General features: G+C 35.5%; 1 protein-coding gene across 1 annotated transcript in view; it reads left to right on the forward strand.

Annotated features, from left to right (window-relative positions):
• The first annotated feature begins 9,736 nt into the window (after window positions 1–9,736).
• The window catches only part of LOC150103224 (coactosin-like protein), a 93,897-nt gene continuing 84,207 nt past the window's right edge, over window positions 9,737–19,426 (forward strand). Inside the window, exon 1 of the mRNA XM_090397797.1 lies at window positions 9,737–10,024. Within this exon, the coding sequence (XP_090253923.1) occupies window positions 9,948–10,024 (77 nt within the window). The 5' untranslated portion in view covers window positions 9,737–9,947. The remainder of the gene's footprint in view (window positions 10,025–19,426) is intronic.

Consider the following 19,426-nt stretch of genomic DNA (forward strand, 5'->3'; position numbering starts at 1 on the left):
AACTAGCAAATGTCCTCAACGAACAATAGTCCAATGATAAACAAAGCTGTAAACCCATCAAGCAGCAGCTTTCAGCAAATGCAAAGGAATTTGTTGGATTGCATGCGGGTTTTGCTTAGCTCATACCGTTCAGGTGAGAATGAGCTCAATTCCTCACAAGATCATCCAAGACCACGCAGAGTCCAACTCCACTCGAGCAAGGAATGTTAAAGCGAATGTCAGTCGACTTGCAAAGTCCTGCAAGCGCAACTCCTGTGTCAGGATTATCTTCAAGGGGGTGGAAATGCAGTCTTCTGTAGAATTTTACAGACAGCTGTGTAAGGCACATCCATGTGTCTTGATACAGCACGTGCACTGCAGGAACCAACGCTGTTATTCATGGCCTGCTCTACAACGTCAGTAGCAATATCATTCACTTGTGAACTGATTGGTTTGTGACCTCTGCAAGGTCAAACTTTCAATGATCCCATTTCTTCAAAACGACTAAGCATTTCGTAGAGCACATGGAGATAATGGACCTCGTCGACATTTGTTCAGGCGACGAAATTCGTGAAGCAACATTGCCATTGTTTAGGTAGTACAGCTTCACGAAGTCCGCGCGGTTAGCCTAGTCATCTAGTGTCTGTGCGCTTCGCAACCATATGCCTGGGGAAGGAGTGTCCTAGGTTTGAATCTCGTCAGTAACGTGAGGAGCTAAAGGATCTTCCTCAGCCATAGCCAAGGTAGCTGGTCTTGGGCGTGGACAGTAGGGTTTATTCCACAGTTTATCCTGGGGATTTTCATCCCGCAAAGCATGCAAACCGGCCTTGAGAATTCAACACTACAGGGCATAGGATACACCGGGGCGTAGGGCTGATAAAAGATGAGATATACAGCTTCGAGCAAAGCACGTTAGGGTAAGGTTAGTGCCATCATCGTGGACGGTATTAATAACCAGAATAAAGGTAAAAATCCCCTGTCCATCTTTTTTAAACAGCACTTGCCGAGTTAAGTGATATGCAAATTCCATGTCTGCAAATACCTCCCCTGGTAGTGAATTTTGGAACTACTTTTTCTTTGCGCGTTATGGAACTACCATTCCATGACGCGCAAAGTTTCGCAGCATTCGGATCATTGGGTGGCTCTCCACAACACCTTAAACAAGGATAATTTAATTTTGATCAGCCTGTATATCGGAATTTGATTCAAGGACTAATATTCATACATGAACTTGTTAATAGGTTGTAAGACTGTAGAGAACATCGAATACAAAGTCCTTGGGAGGCGAACCTGGAAGGAAAACAATCGAGCTATGCACTAAGACCTATACCTCTTTCACCAATTAACAATCTGACCATATAATTCGTCTCTCTCTCTCTCTCTCTCTCTCTCTCTCTCTCTCTCTCTCTCTCTCTCAGGCGATTTCTAAAGCGTAACACATTGCAATAGAGATCGTGATCACACACGCAGAATAATTTTTTTTCTAACTGTCACTTTAATAAAAGGGGTTAGTGCTATTCCTGCTTAGCACGTGCGCATTATTTTTGCTAATATAATATAGGTATTGGGTGATATTTAGAGTTAAGTATGGATGAAAGCTATGTGTATTTCAGTTTTTAAGGACTTCCTGTTGCCAAAACTGCATCACAACGTTCTCTATATATTACTAATTATATGAAGAGCCAAAGGCTTCAATTCGGCGACATGAACTTATTTAAGTTAAGGGATATTACATCCCATATTGTTTCTTAGCCGAATAAGAAACTCAAAGAGTTTCATGCCGAATATAGAAACTATATAAAGTTCGGCGATTCCAAGCATAAGCAAATACCTTGATAGTGCAGCACCTGACCCATTTGGTAGTGCAAACTGAGGCAACTCATAGTAAGGTCTACCTACTCACTGATGAGACCTCAATAAAGGTTGAAACCGGTCTGGGTAGTGACCTTCTCTCATAATGTAGAACAATAATACAGCTCCTATGAGCTAAGTTCACACAATGTAAATACACAAGGTAAATACCAAGAATAGTGATCGGAGCTTGCTCCACCGTTACTATGAGTTGCCTCAGTTTGCACTACCAAATGGATCAGGTGCTGCACTATCCAGGTATTTGCTTACGCTTGGAATCGCCGAACTTTATATAGTTTCTATATTCGGCATGAAACTCTTTGAGTTTCTTATTCGGCTAAGAAACAACATTCTCTATATATTTTCCTTACATCTGAAATAATCAATCTCGATACAGTGTTTAAGTAGATTAATCACGTTCGTTTGAGAGTTTGTTATGTAAAAGGCCTACCATTTCTGAAGTGTGGTATTGGTATTAGGTAATGAGGCCAATATACTATGGTTGTTATTTGTTTTCTTGGCCAACTGTCTATTTTGTGAAAGAAAAACCTGGCAACTTAGAACGAGACCATCTAACTCACTAAATCCAGCCTAAACTAGATTCTAATCCAGGCCCTTTCAACCGAAGGATGAATAGTCATCTTTGGAACTGCGTTAGCGAAGGGCACTTCATTAAGGAACGTTTATAAAAATGTGAGTTGGTCTCATATATTTATAATGATCCTTCATTTCTTTGTTTTATAACCTTTGCTTTAGACACAGATGTTATAGCTTTTTTTTTCATTCCGTCTATCTTTTTTCCGTATTGTTTTCGATATCTTTCAGTTTCTTTACTCTGTTCTTGCATTCTTGTAAAGCTACAATAAATGAAGCGATAAATGTGTTATTCAGTGATAAATGTATAATTTATCACTGCATAACTGTAATATCAAGTAAGGTAAATAAAGTACGTTGATTCCATGATTAAACGTTTCTATTTCTCAGTTACCCTAATAAGTGTTTTACGGTATGTAGAAAGAATAGATAAGAGAATGTAGTGAATATTTAATAAGTAGCAATTAAATATCACAGATGATATAAAATCTAGAGGATTCGTGATTAAACATTGCACGTTACTGGAATCATTATAACAGCTCTGCGGATGTGAAATTGATTAGGGGGGATTTGAGAATGAATTGAGTCATTGCACATGTGCATGTATACAGCGTTCATAAAAATAAAATGTGGATTTTTTTTTTTAGCTATACTCTTTTTTTTTTAAGAGTATAACTGAATATATATATATATATTAAAAACTTGACCATTTAAATCAAATTGTTTTCACTAACAACTATATAACAAGAGAAACAATGTGATATCTCAGAATGTTCCCGTACTGCAGACAAGAGGGCACAGTAATCAATGTTTTGTAAAATGACCAATGAATGGATGACTACGGAAACACAGAGACATTTATAATCTGGATTAAATGACGTTTCTGGGAAGAAAAAATTAAGTAAATGTGGTAAATGCTAATTATTATTAAACTGACTTATTTTTAGAGCAGTTATATTATTTTATTATTTGTAATATTATGTATGATATGTTTTCTTGATTAAAACATATGATATTTGCATGTAATGGTTCTTTGTCACTTAATTCCTTTTCGATAATTTTTTTATAAACAATTTTTTAATGGCATCTTAAGAACGAAATATTTTTAAAAATGGTTTCGCAGTCTCAAAAAAGTTTATGAAACACTGAGTCAGACGACCACACTTATTCCACACATACGAAGGGGATCTGGAAAGTTCTGGTAAACGCCTAGAACAAAAGTGATATTAAAACAACTATAATAATAATTTCGTGTGATGATACTGCGTTCCCCCTTTTTACGGGAGTTCATGGTACCATCCAGTCCCCCCATATTTTATCCGGGCTCCGGAACCGGCATAGGCTGACGAATCAGACCTATGGCTGGGTCAGTATTCCTGACTGTAATCCGTGTGTCCTCAGACCGGTTTGCCATTAAAGCAACTAATATAACCACAAGAAAGAACATACGAGGATATAAGAATACAAGGGGAAAAAAAGTTACCTTTATAACTCTGCTGCTAGTATATTCTTTCTTGTGGTTATAACAGTTGCTTTAATATCATTTATTGCTCTAGGTGTTTATCGGAACTTTCCAGGCCCTCCCCCCCCCCCCTCGTACCTCCAAATTAAGTATTTGCAAATCTTAATTTGGAGGATTTGCATCACTACAAATATGCTGTTGTAGTGTCAATAATTTCTAAACTGTTTGTAGTCCCATAAGAACATCTCTGATGGTTTTGTGTATACTGTTTTGGCTGTATCTAGTTTTAATCAATATACCATGAAAACCAATGATATCTTACCTCCGACTGATGAGAGTGATCATATGATATTGACTTGGGAGGTTGCAAAATTTGTGGATTTCTCTCTTAAGAACAGGTAAATATGGAAACAGGTTAGGTAATTATAACAAGCTTCGAAGGCAGCTTACAGCCGTCTCAATGCATAAAAAATTGCAGGGGAAAGATCTTAGCAGTGTATGGAATATAATCAACGGGAATGGAATTTGAAGGAAGCGATATCGAAAAGTATTCCCATGGTCAGGAAGATAAGGTAGGAGTTAGATGGATGAATAGTAGTAAAAGTATCGGAAAAGTTGGTTAAATATAGAATTCAGGAATGGGTGGGTAAGAATATTATATTCTACGGGGGAAACATAGTTTAGTTAAAGGTCGGTCTTGTCTTAGTAATTTATTAAGTTTTTATAATAGAGTGACAGCTGAGTTGGACAAGAGGAATGATGACAGTGATATTGCTGGATTTTGCTAAGGCTTTTGACAGGATACCCCATGGAATAATGCTATGCATAGAAAGACAGGATACCCCCCATGGAATAATGTTATGCATAGAAAACAAATGAGGATGGGGTATTAAACTGGTGAGGTGGATAAGAAAATACCCTCTTATCCACCTCACTGCTCATGGGCAAATACTAAAAAAATAATGTATGGAGGAGCAGAGACCAGGATGAAGCAAGTGACCTGTGGTGTGCCGCAAGGCTTTGTGCTTGGACCATTATTGTTTAATGTGTACATAAATTATATAGAAAATGACTTGAAGGGAGGTAATCAGTTCTTTGCTGATTATGCAAAGTTGGGTAGCGCAATAATTAATCAAGCTGGTGTAGAAAGCTTGCAGGGTGATTTAAATAATCTGGCAATATATGCGAAATTATAAAGTCATGCATTCTGGGATTAAAAGATTACAAGCGGTGTACCACATTGACAGAACTGTAATCTAAGAGACTGATGAGGCCAGGGACTTTGGCGGTAGAGAGTTGAAGTTCAGAGAGCATATTGCTAAGGTGTCCAAGATAAATCATTGGATTACTTGGTTATTGAAAAACACTAACATGCAGAGAGAAAGAAGTTATTATTTCGTTATTATTTCGTTGTTATTATCAACGCCTTTATAAGGCGTTGATATATCCACATATGGATTACTGTACTCAGGTCTAGTCATCTGGATTCCTTGGAGATGAGGAAGTTTTAGAGAAGATTCAGAGGCGAGTGACCAAGTTGGTGAATGCTGCAAGGAATGCTCCCTACATTGAGAGTTTGCGGATTACAGAAGTTGGTTGATAGGCGGAGAAGAGGTGATATGATAGAAACATTTAAGTTACTGAAAGGTTTTTATAAGATTGATGTAAGGAAAATATTTCAGCAGTGGGATAGTAGTGGAAGAACAAGAGGTCATCCCTGGAAATTAAGTAAGAGTGTGGTTAACAAGGATGTGAGGACTAAATTTTTCGTTTGGAGAGTGGTGAATGAATGGAATGCATTGCCTGACAATGAGTTCAAGAAGAGGTATGATAGATATTGTGTGGATAGTTTGGGTATTCCACAATGAGTCTACTGACTCCATGGAGATTCCGTATAATAATAATAATTATTATTATTATTGTTATTATTATTATTATATTGCTACTTGATGTGATTCTTGTTCAGACCATTACTAATAGAAGAAAGTCTTTGACTAACAGGCGTGTTTGCTACAAGTAAATTTCAGTATATATTTCACAATAGCAATATTACTTTTTGTAACGTTTAATTCCATTTCACTTAAATTTCATACTTGTTTTACTCCATTCTTAATAACAGCAATATACATTCTTAATTTTCCGATCCCAGATACTTTAATTTTCTCTATTTAGCTAATCTTTGATGGCTTATTATAAAAATTCTCACATAAAATTCCTTTGTGATGTATTTTACAGTATTTATAAATGTTCATACTTATAATCATTAGGGTATATAGAATTCTACAAAACATTTATATTCAAACCCCCATGTTACCGAATTCAGCTGTAAATTGCTCTATATGTATTGCTTTAAAAGAAATTGTTTATTACAGAGTTTTACACAGTTCGGTCCCAGTGGGAATATTTTAGTTGCATTTCTTTTTTTGTTTTCATTTAATTATTTTAAAAAATAAATATCTAAAATGTATTAATAAATTAACATGTTTTAGAATTAAGTATATGCAAAGAAGGTTAAATATAAATTACATAAAAGTTAATACTATATATCACATATTCGAATAATATAATAACTGTAAATTGATTACATGTATCATTTATGTGGCATGTCTAGCAGGTCATTTAAAAGTAGCAGTACAAAGTTTTCAAAACTGTGGTATTTTTAATTCATAAAATACCGCCTTCATAACATAACTGGGGGGCATCGCGCCCTTCGATTGGAATAATCTGAATTCGATTCTCTTCATAACAAGATGAAATGTATGAGTTTTTTCAATTGAAGGAGAGTTAGCCGATCTGGTATAGATGTAGTAGGGTTTTCCCCACCGCAAAAAAACGGGCTTTCGTCCCGCAAAACTGCAATTCGAGCGAACACATGCAGTTGATTGAAAAAAAGCACTCTGTAGTGGGTTGCAGATGGTATAGGGCAGATGATGCACTGTGCAGTGTTAACGATTGATTACGTAATATAGTCTAGTGGACATGGTGGATCGTGTAGAGTGACTTAATGGCCCCTCGCGAATATTCCTCGATCTCTATGGATGTGTTACGTAATAATAAATTCGTACTCCTTTTGGTATAACGAAAATTACGATTAATTTTTTTTTTTTTTTGTGAGTGTTTCGAAATGTAAATATTACTTGATAAAGTTTATCATGTTTCTGGATTATCTAACCCTTAGCATATGCATGGTATTAATATGACATGACATGCATTTACAATTTATTTTTGTGGTAGTATCATTAACAAAAATTAAAAATCGGGTGTAAGGTCAGAATTAATAAAACGATGATTTTCACGTTGTATAAAAGTTACCTTTTTTTTATCATATTTATAGTATATTAGTGCCATGGATAAGCTGAGGATTTTTTCTGTCTTTATTACTTTTTGTATATGTATATATATAATATCTGTTTATTTTAAATGACATCCCCCCCACATATATTACTGCGATTCTGATTATTGATTAAAGGTGTCGTTCGAGCATTGCTTCGCGTCCTTCCCTTGACAAAGAGTCTCTCCGGGAGGTGCTCACCACAGTGAGGAAAACACGTATTAGTGGATATGACATAGAAGTCGATTTTGGTGAATTTTGTCATCTCGTATTAATGCAATTTAATCCATTGCGCGCGCGCACACACATACACTGAACTTTCACGGCCTTTCCCTTTTAAGGGAAATGTGAGGTTAACCCATCCGTACTAGTCTATCTTTCTTCTTCTTACACTAAGTGGCGTCTCCAATCTTCATTGGTGTGAACAGTTCATAGGAACACGTTAAACGCTCCCCACAGTTCGAAAATAGGCAGAATGAGTCACTCACCGCACATTGCATTTAATGACAGTCGTTTTTCTACAACGAGAAAAATAAATTAAATAAATAAAACCTCTTGCCTTTATTTTTGTCAATGAATTAGCAAACATCTCAAAGACAAGCAAAGTATTTTTATGCCCCCAAGCCATTCTTTTTTTTATCCTATGTGTACAATGACAACGTTTCGTTAAGAAAAAAAAATCCTGAGATCTATAAAATAATTATTAAAAAAAATATTTTTTCAGCATCCTTGAAATACATGCATTTAGTTGGAAGATATTAGTTTTGTTAAGGACATATAAAACAGCAGATTACACCCCAGCCTCAAACACACAAATTTCATCAGAAAATATTATAATGATATTCATCGACTAAACTTTCTATTGTTCTACTTTTTATTTATTTATTTATAGTAATGTGATTTGACCTGTTTAGACATTGCAATTTCTTTACATTTCTCGGTAAAGTGCATTAGCCAGTCTCATACGGCAGTGGTCGGATTTCGCTTGCCAGGATTTTCCTCCTCGATCTTGCAAGCAGGCAAACCGGCCAGAAGAATACACGCTATTTACAAACAAAATACCTTGGTCTCATGGCCTCAGCCGTAATTTCAAATAACTAATATTATATTTCAAAATGATTACATCCAAAAATGGGTGATTATATCCCGAAATATCTATAACTTTTCGTATAAAATATGATCCACCCATGTTTTATTAGTTGCATATGCAGAAGCAGTGGCGCACCCAGGGAGGGGGCCTAGGGGACCTGACCCCCCCCTAAAGAAAAAGGGAAAAAAAAACACTAGAAAATTTTCCAAAAATCTTTTCCTAATTCTTTTTTTTTATTTTTTATTTATGTTGCGTCGTGTCCTCTATTTCTATACTATTTATGAATTAGCGATCATTGTACGTGCTCAGTCATTGGTCGTATGCGATGCATAGTGTGTATTCTCAAATCATCTACTCAACTCTCCCCCCCTCCCAAGGTTAAATCCTGAGTGCGCAACAGTGCAGAAGAGAAATTTAAATGAATCGCAAATAATTCAATTTGATCAGACGGCAATACTTTCGATATCACTCATGCTGACAAAATGCTAACATCCAAGCATTATTGCACTCTGCTGATTTTCATAAATATATCCTAGATTTTTTTTTGTCATATTTTCTTCAGTTACGAGAGTAATCGATCTTCTTGATTGATGTTCGTCTTCACATGACCTCCTCTCCCTTTTAAACTTATTGCACATTTAAAGCTCTATAATATAACCGTGTAATATGAAGGAGCGAATTATAATAAAATTTGTCAACCTCTTGCTTGATATCACCTAGCGGAAGTTCTTCGAAAGAATGTAAGATTTACTCTTCAAATATGAAAAAAATAAAAAAATAAATAATAATAAAAATGTTGTAAAATTAATTTATTCATATAGATATATAGATTTAAAACTACTAAAATATAATAAAAAATAATGAAATTAATTTATTTTACCACGAATAAGGAATTTTTAATTAAATCCTCTCCTGTCTAGTACATTTTGCAAACTGTTCCAAAATAAGCTTGCCTGGAGATATCTAATAGTCCTTTTCTCATTGGAGCTATAAATGACAATGAAAGTTGCTTAGAAAAAATCCAGGAAAAGACTGCAAGAATTATTAACAAATAGATAAGAGGAATTCAATTTCTTCTTAATTGAAACACAGTTCATAATCTTATGAACTGTGTTTCATTTAAAAAAAAAAATACAAATAAAATAAAATTGTAATGCTTTCTTTTGTGCAAGTGGTGATTTCTTCTTCTGCTGTTTAATTTATACCACGTGACTGCCCTGAACATCAGGAACTTCCTTATCGTCTGCTATTTTTTTTTTTCCCACTTTATTTTCTCTTGTCATACAGATGTCATTTTCGTGATCATATATCTCACCAGGCTGGTTTTCTGCGTTATCTGTTAAGTTTTCGATTCTGATTGATAAAAGTGTGAAACCAGTGGTGACCTCACAATACGTGGTATAAATTGACGTTTGTTACGCGTGAAACGCGCCCGGAGGTAACGAACATGCTTGGTAGGCGTATGTGTTGTGTACGCATATAATCTCTACCAGTGTGATCTCGAAGTCGCGAGAGCGTACGGGAAAACAGGTTTGGCGTCCTGATAGCGGAAGCCTGTCAAACGGAAGGGCTGGGTGAGTCGCAGAGGGTTTACTGTGAGCGTAGCAGATCAGTGGTGTCGGAAGAGAGAGAGACAGAAGATGGCTACACTTGTGGACAAAGACTCCCTCAGTGATGCTTATGAGGACGTGCGAGCAGACGGTTCGTCTACGAACTGGTAAGTCGAGTTGAGTATGTTTCTGAATTTGACACGCGCACGCTGAAAGTGATTTTTTTTTTTTCCGCTTTTGCAGCGAGGGGCGTTTACCTGTCAGGTCAACCACTGGAGACGGAAGAAACAGTTCATACCAGACTAAACTTCGCTGGCCTTACGTATTAATTACTGAAAAATAGCAGACGACAAATATCTTTTTTGTTGAATGCAAACGTCGCAAACAATCTGTTATAATTGCTACATTTGCCATTATAGCAATTATGACATGTTTTCGAAGTAAAAGCAACTTCTTGCACGCGCGTCGCTAGACGGATTCACTATTGACGTTTCCTACTAACTATCAAGCAGAATGTTGAATTATTCGGAAAGTAATATAAGCGCGCCACACGCGTGGAATAATGGCAGGTCATGATGGGCGTAACACGCTGCTTTACGCCAAGAGCCATGTTTTCGACTGAAATTATTTTCTGGCAGACGAGGAAATGAGTGTTCTATTCTTGAAAAATCAATAACATTGGAAAATAAGTCATTTCGTTCGACTGTGATATGAATATTCCTTTATATCTTCATCGCGCCCTCTCCTGTTCCTAGATTGTCGCACGTCAGTATTAAATATTTGTAGACATTTCAATAGTAAAACTTTAAAGGAAATAAATGCATCTAAATATGCGAATTAACTTGTATTAATTCACCATTGGTTTTTGAAGTAATTTTCAGCTGAACAATTAGCTGCAACGATGGGTTCTCTTTTGTATCTTTTTGCGTCGGATGTAGTCTGCTTTCTTAGGATAGTAAGGCGGAGTTTTTTTTTGCCCACGTGTCTGCTCGGTCGAGCAAATGACTATGATTATAGTCTGTTAGCCTTCACGGATAAAATGCTGTTTGTGGCTTGATGCAGTCAGTTACATGGAATAACACCTGAAAGTGCAAGTGCAATCTAACTGTTCTGATTCAGCCATTGATAACTTTCTGGAGTTAAGCTGATAAACTCGCTAATTTTTTTTTTTTTTTAAACAATTCACTAGATGAAACGTAAATTATTTCAGATCTTTACCAGAGAAAAATCTATAGTTAAAAATAACTTGGGTTTTTGATTTGAAACGGTATCATCATCTGTCATGGCTCCAGTTTCGAATAGGAATGGGACGCGAGTAAGAATGTTTGATTAGCATAGTAGTCTTTGAAAGAACTGACGATTGCTATTTAAGCCTTCATATCTGGTCTTCATTTTCATTGGGCGGTGGAATAAGTGTACAAAAATCAAATCCAGGTATTCATAAATTACGAAAAAATTAAATTTTAGCCTTGATTTTTCCTTAGCCAAATATAACACTTTATATCTGGTCGACATAATTATGACTAGTCATACCAAATCATAACTATCGTTTTCAAGTGCTTTACTGAATGAAAAATTTTAACGTCTTTTTTTAAATGTTGGATAATTATACTCTTCTCCGGATACGCCCTGGAGAATAAAGCTAATTTGCAGTCGACCTATTACGATGTTTTCCTTTCAAGGAGTTTAAAATGTGTAGGCGCTGCGAGATTGTGGTTTTACTAATATACGCCAGATGTCGAATGTCTCGATTCTGAACTACTAGTTTTCCCGAAGAACCGATTTTCGGCTGTAGAAGAAAGAAAAATTGCAATAAATCTAATTCAGGAATCTTTAGACAGAAAAATATTGAAGACTCCTTCATTATCGATTTTTTTTTTTTTCTCAAAGTTAACTTGCTTTCAAATCGACTCGGTTTTCTAAGTTACGATATCTAGCGTATACATAGCTATAGGCCATACATTTGTAGACCCACTTGATTAAAACCAGAGCTACGTGAGGGCTGTTCACATCTCGATAGCAATGCGCGAGTTAATGCGCAACTGCATGAAAATGAAGTACCGGTATGATTTAAAATTCACTGATATTTGAAACGTACTTCGCTTCTCAAACTGACCACTCCGTCAACACTTCTGGCTTCTTGAGAAAGAGGTCAGTAACTTCACTGTAGCTCGTGGTGTGGTGAACGCGCTCTCTGCTTTGTCACATTCTAGGAATGCGAGGGACTGCGAGACCGTCTAAAATAGGGAGGAATTGCGGATTGTACACTAGACAACTATCCTCCTTTTAGTTAAAATGACTTTAATTTCAAATGAAATTAAAGCTATATGCAGTGCCTGGTACAATATTTATCCTCTTCTGAAATTTTAAAACGATTTAATTCTAGTTCAGGAAAGTCGTGGTTCCGTGTCTTGTTTTCGAATGCCAACACATTCGTTGTCCGTGAATCACTTCTGGCATTCATTTAGTCAATTAAGCCTTCATTATTTCTTAGATTCGCTATGATGAATTTGTGGAAAAATTTTATAGTATGCGAACAAAATCTTAAGCGAAAAGAGCTGTACATTTTAAAACATCCTCAAATGAGGACACTCAGACATTTTTTGGTCTTAAAAAATTCCAGATTTTTTACACTTGAAATAATGTGCTATGCAAAAATTCTATTCTCAGTAACCTCTAAACTAGGCTTGAAAAAGGTAACTAAGCATTTACAAGGGGATTTTTTGTAACATGCATCTGTATGTAGTGTAGTCTTTCTATGGATTAGAAATGTTAAATATAATCTTATTAGAAATGTTAAATTAAATATAACGTAAAATTCGTGAATAAACTCCGTCTGTTAGAATGCGCAATATCATTTCCGAAGGCTTAGCAAATGATTTGTTTCCGTAACAAGGTGGGGGGGGGGGTAATCGTTCCAGACGTAGTGATAAGAGCATATGTAAATATAAAAGTTGCACATGGTTGAGAAACCAGTACTAAAACATGATTCAGTTTAAAGTATTTTTTTTTTTTTACCGAGTTAAGAAAAAAACCCATTAGTGATTCATGTTGATGATTACTTATAATCTGCAACCATAGGTTGTCGTTGAGGAAAATCGTTGTCTTTCAACACTGATGAAAAACGATCTGAAAATGTAAGTTGCTGCATTGAAGCAATAACCAAATGATCTTTGACTAGATCTTTAGTTTAATTTTCATTAATCTTTTGAGTTACTGAGCAGAACTTTAATATCGTGAATTTAAGTCTTTCAAATTCTTATTTTCTTGTCAGTTTAGATATCAGTAAGTTGATCCGCTTAGTAGAAACAGTGTACTTGGATACTAAAAATTTAATTGGTTTAGCGAAGAAAGAAGGCAACAATGAACAATGTCCGTGAGAAATTGAGTACAGTGAAATTCGTTCACTAAATTTTAGAGCTTGTTTAACTTAGATATGTAGTCTTAATTTTGGGGAGGTTGACTTTCACGTGAGTTATGCAAAATTTTCACGAAGAAAAGGAACATGCAAAATGCCCATTACCAGAATTCGTAACAGACCACAAATGCTGATAATAAGAAGAGTACGAATTCTAGTTCAAACGTTTTATAGCTAATCAAGGTAATAATGAACTGAATTGTAATTTATAATGCTTTATTTTATTTATAATATTTCAATTCAGTAACTAACCAAGTACTAGACTTATAAGAACTAAAGTAGTAATAGATGTACCTTATATAACATTTGGCGATTACTTGATAGGAAATCTAACTTCTAAATATTTAAATCATAACTAGATATGATATATGATTTATTTAAATATCATAATATTTAAATCATAATGTTAACTCATTTACGGACCCCTTCATTTGGAGGAGTTCCTCTTTTGGTTAAATTTAGGAAATTAAGTATCAAAGATATTGAAGTGCTGCTCATTTTAATTATTGCGGGATAGTGAAAATATTAATTGGGTACTAACATTAAGTCTTTAAACAAACCGCTTTGTTTTCCGCGATTAATTCGAATGGAAAATGAGACAAAACATAACACCAGACGTCTGAGTGGAATGACGGCGTACACAGTCATCTTTCCAAGTAGACCGTCTGACTCGCTGTTTAAATGTCGATATTGTAATGCCACTTCTGCAGTTTTAATTTTAATAAGATTAGTTGGAGGCCTTCACGTTCGACATTGTAATGCTATACTCGTATAAGTGAGTAAACTGTCAGCTGATGTGAAAAATCTAGTGCTGAAAATATTTCTGAATGCTATGTGATTAAAAAAAAAAAAAGCATTAAGACACTTTAGTTCACTGATGTGTAACGTCGGATATGAATCATAGGAAAGTAATGGAATAACGCAACGGGGGGGGGGGACTTCATTTCCCTAGTTGGGAGTCAGCTAATGTTAGATTTCAGTCAAGTCTTTGTGAAATTAAACATTTTGTTTCCGCACACTTCCTGGAAAGTTACGGTATCGATAACTATAAACTCTCAAATGGATGCAGTTTTTCCACCCTAAAAGCATTCCCAATACACGCAATCTGGTTGGAAAGCTAAATTCCTTTCCTATTGTAAAACTGATAGCATTGAACGAGTTCTCGCAAGTTTAGTGACAATTCGCTATTTTAATCTTCATTTGACAATTTTCAGGTAGAACTGGTTCTATTTATCTTTTTTTTGGACAAGGACAAGCTATTCATGCTAATAAAAGCTTCCATTAGCCTAACTGTAGTACACGCTCGAATTTCCAGGGTCGTTGAAGGTAAAGGTTGAGTATTCTACGATGCAGAAAATGAAGGTTGAAAGAAATTTGATTATCTTTTCAGTGAATCATAATATAAGGCTATTAATGTGCAGGTATTTAGGGAAGGACTATTCCCTAAATAACTGAGTTTCTAGAATATTCCTGCTAGAAACGAATGACTACCAGAGGTCATCACATTACTAATGTAGATTTATTTCCTTTTTTGATCTTAAATTTTTAAATCTAAATATGTCAATGGCGTAGAGAACTGATTCTTCATTTTCTCGAAGGTTCTTTCCAAATAAATCTGATCGAGTTCTTGAATCTGCTTCCAACAGCGGCATGTGTTTTCGAAAAATCTTAAGGGGAAACTATTAATTTTCAATCCCGTGAATGTCTTATTCCAGTGTTATTTTGTGTGGACCACTCGCACTTCCAAATTCGTTTGGACTATTCGACTCAAGATTAAGGCACAGTCTTAAAACTTTACTGAAAGATTGCAATATAAACCTATTTTTTACTCCAAACGAGCATTCCAACAGTATGCTTGATGTTCTATAATACTGGAGCATTTTACTGCGTAGCACCTCAAGAATCGCCAATGGAGGACGCATCACTTCCTACTAATGGTATTACCTGTTAATTGCGTATGTTCTCTTGACGATTTAACTGTATGCAGGATAAAGTTTCTAGAGATCCCAATACTCAGTTAACTCGCCTTCAGTTAAACTTGTACATTCTTCTCATGATAATAGACCTGTTTTTTTTTTCTGATTGTAGGATTTCTCATTTCAAAGGCACTGATTGCACCTGCAACTTTAAAAAATGCAACTGACCTTTCTTTAGCAAATAAGCAATCATCAACGTTATTGACCCTGTCATTCGCAAAAGTTGGATTCATTATTTCACTAATTGGTTTCGTTCAGTCTTGTGTAGTCATCATATAATGTACGATGACCACACTAAAGTGCTTTCACATAGAGGGCATTTAATTGATTTTCCGTTACTTCGGAATTAAAATGAGTTACTCAAATGGTTTTGTAACTTAATTCTCCATGAAGTAATGGTTTCCAACCTCGTCACTGATAGTCTTAAATCTTTCTCCCACGAATGATGCACCTAATCCTCTATACAATTAGTTTGCATATGGCAATCGTCGCGTGGCGTACCAACTTGAACTTCGTGTCATTTTATGTATTTTCATTGTTTTGCTTTTATTCATCGTCCTTTCTAAAAAGGTTAATATGCGTTCCTCATTGATTGGTATTGCTTTTCACGTGAAAGGAACTTAAGTAACCTTAGCATCTCAAGAGCGAAATTAAGAGAATTATTCACCATAAGCATTAAAATTAACTTCACTTTGCATATTAAAGCAAGAGGAAAATACGATATTTGTAAAGCACTTGGTTATCATCCTGAGAATTTAATCGCTCAGTAACTTCAGAATCATTATTTTCGGTTTGAATCTTAGCTTCAGTATACCTTTTTTTCTACATTTTCAGGATGGTTCAAATCGCATAACACTAATGAGATTACTGGCAGTTTTCAAGCTGAGAAGTTAAATTTTAGATGCATTGAAAATGCCAAAATTAATGCTTGAATGTACTGCATATTATAGTATTTTGTAAATAAGGCTACATATTTCTTTAACTAACAATCATTTCTACAAGCATTTTAAAATGCTTTTTTTTTTGTCTCCCTGATTTAAAATGAATCAAACTTTGAATGCAAATCAACTTTGCACGTGCCTAAAAAAAATGAGTATCTGAAAATCTTTTAGAACAAAGCAATGGAGGATTTAGGCATAATTAAACTGAGTTTCATCCATGGTTTTTTGGAATCGTTAAATTAATTCTGACTTTGAAATCTTGAGTTATTTTCTCTTAAAGTTACTCGACTTGCATCCTTAGAATCGATGATAATTAAATTACAAATTAGATTCTCTGGTTTGTTCAAAACAAGTAGCCACTCTAGGAAATAAGGTGGCCGAGCAAGAGTTTCAGGTGAACAACGTATGGATGTTGAATAGCTACCGCTGTTTTAAATAAGCTTGGAAACATTGTCAATGGGGGAAAAAAAAAAAAAAAAAAAAAAAAAACAGGCAATGACTTTTGTTGCTGGAGTGAACCTGTGAAATCATAATTAGCCGGATGTCTAAATGCAAGAATTTAAAGATGATACGCCACCTAAATGCACGCCGGACTTGGGCAGTTCAGATTTTTGTAATTAAGAGTTGCATAAGGGAAGAATTAAACTAAAACATAATTGTATCGAATTCTTCAGGCACCTCCTTCGGTAAACTAAATTCTAGGCCTAAACTGTTATTCTTTATCAAACTTCCAACTTGTTATGTCGTTAAGTAAAATTTACGTAACTAGATGCGGAATCCGGATGAAGTAATAAATGCTAGATAAGAGATCTCCCTATCGCAAGGGCAACAGATACGCTGAGCATTTAAACTAGTCCGGTGATTCAAGAGTCGGCTTTTTCACTTAACTTATACTCTAATCGGGTTAAATTTATGAAACTTAATTAAATTCGAGTAATGCGGATCTGAGAAAAGCAGTCGGTTCCTATTTGCTCAGGTAGGCTAGTGAGAATGGCCTGAACGATACTTGGTGGTAAATACTACGGTAACGGAGTGAACAAATGAACTAGAAAAGTCATGCCGATTAAATGTCAAGATATTAAATACAACTGAACCAGTTTTGAGGTCAGCAGTAATCCAGTCAATAACCCTTGTTCTGTTGGTTGCTTGACGCTTCTCCCCCCCCCCCCTGTAGATGAAACAACAACAGTATCATAGGCAGTTGCAGGAAATGTTACTATTCAGATGATTTAACACGCGACATGTCTGGCAACTTCATTACAAGTCGTGCTAGTTTCGATCCTAGTTTAGGTCTTCTTGTTTAATTCCAAAGTATATAGATGGTTTGCTGTTTACAAGTTAGTCGCGACGTGCATTTCCTTGTAAGCAACCTAATACAAATTGAATTTGTGCTTATCGTATTGTAGACAATATTGTATTTAATATTACTAGAATAACGGCACCTTCGAGTGGCTTTACTATTAATATGCAATAGAAAATCTCACCATCTTCCTGCAAGACTACTTTACTTCTCGGAAGTAGTCATCAATGCCTAAGGCGATGATTCGTATTCTGTTCTGGATTTCAAAACGTAAAGAGCTCGGTGTAGTCAGTCCATACAGGATAGACTCAGCAGCAGTGCCGTCGTTTTGCATTGTATGAAATATGTTTAGTACATTAGGGATTACTCAAGGAGTGTTTAACGGAAGTGTTATGTTGACCTTCACCTTTTTTTAAATTTAAAAAAAGTTTTAAATAGGTGAAATTAAACATTGAATCCAACGAAATGTTCGATATAAACATTTTATGAACTGTTTAGTTTATAATAACTTACTGAGACGTTCAGTTAGCATACATATGTATGCTGATATAGATAACTTAAAATAGTCAATTTAAACAGTCCACTGAATCGGACTTCCAAAGCAACTGCATGGCATGCCAAAAAATGTCGCAATAATTAACGAACTTGGAATATGAATTTTGCTCGTGACATCTTTTGGCGGCTTGCGGTATTCTTTACGGTGCGTGGATCTTCAAAGAACGCGTTGGATGTTGGCATTAAGCCAACAAAGCGCATCGATTAAAAAAAAACAGACGACTTTGGCGAGTTCAACAAATACGCATCAGGTGGCGTGAGATCCGAAAGATATGGAAATAGGAATTGTTAGAAAGTACTAATTTTCGCTCAAGTAATAGACGAAATCGTCTTTCTGAACTCCGTAGTAAAAGAATAGCGAAAGTCAAACCTTAAATGTCAGAACAAATAGCTGTCCATTGCTCTTGATTTTTCCATCACCTTAAACTAATGCTGCTTGATACAGCAGCACCATCACTGCTTAAAAATGTTGACTAGATGTCTGGAAATAGTTCTGTTTGTTCAGTGCCTTTTTTTTACTTGGGCTAATGAGTTTCGAATTAATACCGAAGCCATGAAACGAGTGTCAACTGCATGTTCTTCCCCTGCTATGTGTGAGAAACTCTTGATGGGCAAAACCCCAATTGCTTCTCGCACCCATGATTCGAAACGGTCTTTGCAGCAAATTCTACTTTGTATTGAACAATCATTTCGCAGAACAGACTTATTTTCTCGAGTTTCTGAATTTTTGCTCTTTCATTCCAGAATGATTGTCATTCACTAGGCTAAAATGCCAACAGTTAACAATTTTCTCTAGGTGCTTGAAGACATTGCTAGTATTTTGCCTACGTACACATGACCAGAAAAATTAGTAAAAGTAATCTAGATATTTAAATTCTAGCTATACTATTGCGTATAGCTTTACAGCCAAACAGGCTTGAGTTCTAATGTATTTGTCCCTACCTAAAATACAATTACCGCTATACTGAATTAGGCAGATCTTGCTTGTAAACTTGAATCTAGAGTAATTAGAATTCAATTGTACTATAGGTTTCAATATTTTGTGGACATGACTTAAAAACCTTCTTAGGTCTTTTTGCTACGAAGTTCTTATGGTAAACTAATCCCTGATTTGTCACATAACTAAAATCTTAGCTGATACTTGTAAAGCAAACATGCATGAGAATTTTTTTACATAAATTAAAAATCGGTGCCCATATTGTTGGAAAGGCACAGAATTTTCGACATATTTTTTGCGGGTTACATTTCTTCCCATCCGCAAAACGCGTCACTGGTCACAATTAAAGCTACGCAGGTTTAAATTTAACGTTGTAGGTTTCTATTGGCAATGCAAAGGCTTTAAACTCAGATTGGTCTGGATGGCATGAAAAGTTTGTAAG

This window comes from Typopeltis vanoorti, chromosome 9 (genome assembly GCF_054136105.1).
Source record: "Typopeltis vanoorti isolate ZY-2024b chromosome 9, IOZ_Tvanoo_1.0, whole genome shotgun sequence".
Taxonomy (NCBI): Eukaryota; Metazoa; Arthropoda; class Arachnida; order Uropygi; family Thelyphonidae; genus Typopeltis; species Typopeltis vanoorti.